General features: G+C 44.0%; 1 protein-coding gene across 1 annotated transcript in view; it reads left to right on the forward strand.

The window, feature by feature from the left end:
• Nucleotides 1–7138, forward strand: part of LOC116986076 (piezo-type mechanosensitive ion channel component 2-like) — a 131103-nt gene extending 123965 nt beyond the window's left edge. The window contains exons 47-49 of the mRNA XM_033041257.1: nucleotides 1530–1609; nucleotides 3166–3391; nucleotides 6271–7138. Of these exons, the coding sequence (XP_032897148.1) occupies nucleotides 1530–1609; nucleotides 3166–3391; nucleotides 6271–6523 (559 nt within the window). The 3' untranslated portion in view covers nucleotides 6524–7138. The remainder of the gene's footprint in view (nucleotides 1–1529; nucleotides 1610–3165; nucleotides 3392–6270) is intronic.
• The last annotated feature ends 48 nt before the right edge of the window (nucleotides 7139–7186 follow it).

The raw sequence follows: 7186 nt of genomic DNA on the forward strand, positions 1-7186 counted from the left end.
TCACCTATCCATGTTTTCCAGAAATGCTCGTGGCCCATTGAGCTACTCCAGTACTTTCTGTCATTTTTGTAAACCGGCATCTGCAGTTCCTTGTTTCTGAATGTTACCATTTGTTTCTGGAGGACTGAATACTAAAGTAGTTGTAAAAGCAGTACTGGAGTCACCTCATTTAAATGCTTTGGAAGAGCTCAGGAAAGGTTTACTGGACTGACACCTGGAATGGGAACTAGGAGGAAGGGTGGGTGTGTGGGAAGGAACTGCAGATGCTGGTTTACACTGAAGATAGACAAAAAATGCTGGAGTAACTCAACGGGAACAAGCAGCATCTCTGGAGAGAAGGAATGGGTAATGTTTCGGGTCAAGACTCTTCTTCACCCTTCAGGAGGAAGGGAGGTGCAGGCAAGGTTTGTATCTGCTGGGTGAGAGGGAACATGGTCGAAACATGAAAGATGCTAAAGGGTTCTGATAAGATGGAGGTTGAAAGGATGTTTCCTCGTGGGAGAATCTAAAATTGACTCATTATTTTAAAATAAAACAGAGGCGAGGTGAATTTTCCATTCTCAGAGGGTCATGAGCCTTTTAAATTCTTCCTCGAAAGGCTTGGAAACCGAGACCTTGAATATTCATAATGTAGTGGTAGATAGATTCATGATAAGCAAGGTTACTGTGGGAATGCAGAAAGCACAAACCCAAGGATGAGGAATTGGGGAATGTGACGGAAGGTACACTTTGTTGCCCTTGTGTGTCATTATAAAGTGGGAAGATGGGTTGCTGCCTGGTTTGGACATGTAAAGGACAACTGACACTTTCTCACAGAAATACTGGAACTGAGTTATTATCTGTACACTGGAACCAAGAGAGCAAAACATGGATTGGTTAATTAAAAGTGGGCCAATCCTGTGTAGTAGATGCACAGTCTCTTGCCTAGAGTTGGGGAATCGAGAATCAGAGGACACGGGTTTAAGGTGAAGGGGGAACAATTTTATAGGAATCTGAGGGGTAACTTTTTCACACTAAGGTTGGTGGGTGTAGGAACAAGCTGCCAGAGGAGGTAGTTAAGGCAGGGACTATCACAATGTTTAAGAAGCAATTAGACAGGTACATTGGATAGGACAGGTTTGGAAGGATATGGGACAAATGCAGCCAAGTGGGACCAGTGTAGATGGGACATGTTGTCCGGTGTTGGCAAGTTGGGCTGAAGGGCCTGCTTCAACGCTGTATGACTCTATGACACTCTCTCTTCATTCCTGCTCATGGAGCTGTTCAACACCATGCCTACCTTTCTTTCAGCCACAACACCCTTTCCAATTCTGACATATTCTGCTCGCTTTTTCACCTTGTTTCCACATCTCCCTCCACTCTTTCCCATCAACCTCACCTTCCTATTTTCTCCTCCCACTTGCTCCTGACCACACTGACCATTTCTCCTACCTCTTCCTCTTAGCCATTTTTTTAAAGTCCTGGACTTGATCATTTTTTTGTTCACAGGATTGAAGATTGGCACTGACAAGCATTCTCTTTCAAATTAGGGTTATCGAGGGGTTATTCCCAAAATACATTCGAGCGACACACGGGACTGAAGCCATGCCAGCCTATCGGCTGCGATTAGGTGAGCGAAGTGACAAGATGGCTAACCTTGCATGGCATTTTCCCCATTAATTCTGCAAGTGCTGGAGTAACTCAGCAGGTCAGGCAGCATTTCTGGAGGACATGGATATGTGATGTTTTGGGAAGGGACCCTCTTGCCCCTCTTTCCTCTTTGCCCTTTCCCTCCTGCTAAACCAGTAAGTTTGCCTAGTAATGTGGTGGATGTGTCTGATTGCTTTGGGTATATGAGGGCTGATGGACTAGGTACTTAAAAGGTGAGCCTGCTCACAATGGCCCAGAGTTGTAGTAGTTCCCATGCAGTGTGTTTTAGTTCAGCATGTGTAAATCCTTCTTGTAATTCCCATCCCTGCCAAACTCCAATAATCTGGCACTGGATTGATTTTGGCAGTGCCGGATTTGCCCATTTTCTGGACTGTAGGATGTTTCCCATTAATGCTCTAATTAATAGGAACATTTTTAATACACTTTTCTCATATGAGTACGCAATAACGTAATACATTTTGCAGTGAACCGGGTACGTTTAAAGGGAACACGGGCAAAGGAATCCTGACCGGTTGAGTGTGTGTGGCACGGTGGCGCAGCAGTAGAGTTGCCTTGCAGCGCCAGAGTCCCAGGTTCGATCCTGACCACGGATGCTTGTCACTACGGAGTTTGTACGTTCTGCCCGTGACCTGCATGAGTTTTCTCCAGGTGCTCAGGTTTCCACCCACACTCCAAAGACGTACAGGTTTGTAGGTTAATTGGCTTTGGTATTATTGTAAATTGTCTCTAGTGTGTGTGTAGGATAGTGTAAGTGTGCGGGGATCGCTGGTCGGTGCAGACTCGGTGGGCTGAAGAGCCTGTTTCTCTAAATTAAACTAAACTAAAACAAGCCCGGCCAGTCAGAAAAGAACATGAGACAAACATTACCTGGTGATGTCGAACCATCAGTGTTTCTGAAAGGTCGAATAGAAGATTATCGGACTAATACTGTGGGCCAAAGTTGCTCTCAGTGAACAAGGCCCTGTGTTTACAGCGCTAATCTTATTCAGTGAACATAAAACAATACAGCACAAGAAGAGGCTCTTTAATCCACAATCTCACCATATCTGCGGGTTTCTGATTAGGGGGATTATGGGTCATGTGCAGCAGAGAATGCGGGCTAAAGAGCCTCTTCTTGTGCTGTGTTGTGCTTCAGCGTTAGATTCTGATTGTCTACCCTATCTTTGCCCCTCAAAATTTTACATCAGACACCAGGAAATCAATCCAAGTTTGACCAACCTCTGCAAATTCACCCAGTCTTACTCCCAGAAACTGGCATTTCCAAATGTGCTTGTCTCATTGCCAGTATGTAGTATCACAGCCACTCTTTCACACATTTAGACAAGCAGCTTCAAGTAAATATAACCTTTATTGGTGTCAGTTGCTCTTCAACTGAGTGCCCATCTGTCTGGCTGTGGAGGTTAACCACGCAATGGTTTCCTAGAGTAGAGAACCAGACCGACCTTTAAGTAACAACCACACAGAATATTATTGTACGTAAAACCATGATCTTCTGTGTGTTCTGCTTTCAAACAGGTATGCGTGCTTCTAAATATGACCAGGACAACCTCGCTTTCTACAGGAACATCTCTTTGCAGTTGGAAGAAGAGCCAGGACAAGACGGCACGTCACGCAAGGGCAAGTGGTGGAACATCAAGGAGTGGAGTCCTGACTGTGCAGGGCAGGGATGCAACAACATGGAACTCATCATCTTCAACGATAAAGTCAGCCCCACCAGTCTGGGATTCCTGGCTGGATATGGGTAAATGATTTCCATTTGTAGACTTCCAGTTAAGGCTGTAGTAATCCTGAAGTGGAAACCAGATGCCTGACTATTATTGTGCATTTGGGGGAAGAGGTACCCACCCCTGGCCATGCTTTGGGGGCGACCATTTTGGGAGAGGCTGTGTGGAAATCCAAGTGCTATGTTTGAAGATAAGTATTAAGGTTTTAGTTCAAGTAGGCTGAGCAGAGGAAGATGGCAAGATGTTCCTTTTTTAGTCTTGGTGTAGTTGGGATGGCAGTGTTCTGCTGCTCTTGCAGCATGTGGGAAGTCGGAGAAACCAGGTATCCCTGAGGACTTCACATGTGGGAAGTACATGAGGGAACTGGAGCTGCAACTTGACGACTTCAGTTTAGTCTAGGAGAATGAGAGCGTCACAGATGGGATTATAGTGAGGTGGTCACATCTAAAATGTAGGCCCATGACCATTAGGAAATGAATAGACCGAGTGTACAGGAATCCCATGTAGCCATTCCCCTTAAACAAGTATAGGCTTTGAATACAATTGAGGGCTTGACCGTTCAGAGGAGAGCAACAGTGACACTCGGGTCTGTGCCACCAGGCCTGGTTCTGAGTCACAGCAGGATAGGGTGGTGAGATATGGTTATAGTGATAGCACACTTGTTAGTTAGGGGACAGATCCTGGACTTAGAGATTCTGTGGGTCAAACAGGAGTCCCGGATGTTATGTTGCCTCTCTGGTGCTAGGGTGGGAGTAGTTGCAGAACATTCTCAAGGGGGAGTGGGAGCCAGAACTTGTTGTGCATATTGGCCCAAATTACCTAGATAAGGGGTGAGGTCCTGCAGAGTGAATATGGGGAGTTAGGCAAAAGATTAAAAGACCGAACCTCACCAGTAGTAATCTCCAATTACTCCCAGTGCCACGTGCTAGTATGGCTAAGATAGGACAGGTGAATATGTGAGTGAAGAGTTGGTATAGGGGCAAGGAGTCAGAAATTTGGATCATTGGCACCTCTACTGGGGTAGAGGTGGCCTATACAAGAGGGAATGCTAACATCTGAGCTGGAGGGGGACAAGTGTCTTGGCAGGCAGCTTTGTAGGTGCTACTAGGGAGGGTTTAAACCAGATTGGATTCCATAGCTCTGCCAATGTAGATGTGACGCAGTTGAGGCTAGAAGTCGATGTAGAAGTCAATAAAGTTCAATAGTTGTGACAGGCAGGAGCACAGGAGGGTGCAAGGACACACTTGGATGAAATGACATTGATATCAATGTATGAATCATTGTTGAGAGATGATGCATTGGTAGAGAGGACATATAAAGACAGAAGATGGAAATGCAAGAAACTGCAAATGTAGCTTTAAAAAAAGACACAAAGTGCTGGAGTACCTCAGTGGGTCAGGCAGCATCTCCGGAGAACAATGGATAGGTTACATTTCAGGACAGGACCCTTCAATGTCAGACTCTAATCATGTCTAAACACAGAAGATGCTGCATTCAGCAGGTCATTTGGCATCTGAGGAATGAGAAACAGTATTAATGCTTCTGGTTTAAAAAGATGCGTGTCTGTTCTTGATGATTTTGACCTGAAAGTTAATTATATTTCGCTTTCTGCAGATGTTGCCCAGCCTGCTTAGTTTTTGCAGCATGTTCTGCTTTTATTTCGGGCTTCCTCTATCTGCAGTGTTTCTTTATTTTCATTGGAGATTTGGGAAAACGTATTTTCCCCGCACGAGTGGTGGTTCTGAAACATTCTGCCTGAAAGAGAGGCAAGGGCATCATGTCTAAACGTACCTGGAAACGAGTGGTTACATATGAGGCTATAGCACAAGCTGGAAAAATAAATTAGTCTAAGTCACTCAGTCTTTTGAACCGTGTGGATACTGTAGCTAGATGCATGCCCTCTGCAATGTACATTTTTATAGCTGATGCCAAGCAGAGCTAAAAAAATCTAAACACACACAAGATGACGCGATGCACAGAATTTGTAAAGTATATCGAGCAGTCCTGGAAAAATATCATGCTGCGATTGAGAGATGTTGTTTTAAACAGGCTGTTTTCTGAATAAATTAATGTTGTTGGTTGTTACATGCACTGTTTGTTGTAGACCCTCCCCTCCCCTCCAATTTATTGCCTGAACAAAGGCCTTTAAATTATAATACCTGTGTAATCAGCAATTTTTAAAACATTTTATTCTGCAAGTAGTGTGTTTCACACCAACTGACAACCCCTTCTCTTTTGATTACATGCGTTCTCATTACTAACTCAGCATTTTATTTTATTACAAGTTTCTAAAATGCTATCTAATTGCAGTGGTGGTAAATTTAGCGTTAAATGGAAATAATTTTTAAAAATCCAAATGCCTCTCAAAGATTGTATATCTAGCCTGATTGCAGATCTTACCCTACAGGACACGGAATCTTTAGTCATGAAAGACAAGAACTTTTTCATTTTAATGAATAACACTGGAAGCCATTCAGCCCATTGGAGTCTCGTCAGTCTCTATACATTCCACGTATTTCCATGTTAATTTACTCTTCTCACATTTTTGATTCCAATCGGCATCATCTACAGCAGCCAATTGGTCGTTGAATGTGGGAGGAAATCGAAGTACCTGTTGAAATCCATGTGGTCTTGGAGGGAACATGCATACTCCACACATATATCACCTGAGATCAGGATTGAGCCTGGATCTCTGGCATTTCTAGTAGAGCCACTACTTCACAATGCCAGTGTGCCGTCACCTTAATAAACTAAAAAAACCACAGGGGCTGAGAAGGAAACTGATTTAGTTTCAGTTGTGGTAAATTTGAGAATGACACCAAGAATTCTACAATTCGGATTGCAATGTACTGACTAATCTTTTTGCCCTCTCTCTCTCTCTCTCTCTCTCATTCAGTATTGTTGGCCTGTACATGTCTGTGGTGCTCGTCATTGGGAAATTTGTCCGTGAGTTTTTCAGTGGCATCTCCCGCTCCATTATGTTTGAGGAACTGCCCAACCCTGATCGAATTTTGAAGCTGTGCACTGATATCTTCCTGGTCCGTGAGATGGGGGAGTTAGAACTGGAAGAACAACTCTTTGCCAAACTCATTTTCCTTTACCGATCCCCCGAGACCATGATCAAGTGGACCAGGGAGAAAGAAGAGTGATTACGGATGAACTCAACTGTTTTTACAGACAGAAAAGGACTGATAACTTCAGCATTACACTGGGCAAGCTTAATACCAGCCCTGGGCTCCTTTGTTGCAGTGCCATGAAGGAGAGAAAAGATTTGCATGTTTGCTTGCTTCAGAACGCAATCGATTCAATCTATTATTTCTCATGTTTGTCCCTGAAGGCAACTGTTCTGTAGTGGGCAGGAACTAGCCTTAGTATTATTGGTCAAGCAATATTCACCTCTCAAGCCCCCTTCTGCCTCAGCCATTGTACAGTTTTATAGCCGATGCTATCTTTTGCTTTGAGAATCTAACAACCCTTCAGAAATAAGGGAAGCAGACACTGCTGCAAATGAGTAATATTTTGGATTCAACTCCAGCAATTCATCGTGCTTAACTCCTGTTTCAGCATTTCTCTTTCCTCCATCAGTGACTGGACCATTTGCTGCTAAGCACATTATTACTAAACACTGGTACCACATGAGATGTGGTGTGTTGGACCTTAAGTGATGAAAGGGAAGCACTTTGGAAAAGCTTGCCTACCTGCCTCACCAGACTGCAGGCTCAATAGCTGACAGCATCGCGAGGAGAAACTTATTGTACTCGTTACAATTGTGGATAATACAACGGCATCGGAGGAAAGGAACCAGATTTAAC

The sequence above is a fragment of the Amblyraja radiata genome, chromosome 23 (assembly GCF_010909765.2).
Source record: "Amblyraja radiata isolate CabotCenter1 chromosome 23, sAmbRad1.1.pri, whole genome shotgun sequence".
In the NCBI taxonomy this organism is placed as follows: Eukaryota; Metazoa; Chordata; class Chondrichthyes; order Rajiformes; family Rajidae; genus Amblyraja; species Amblyraja radiata.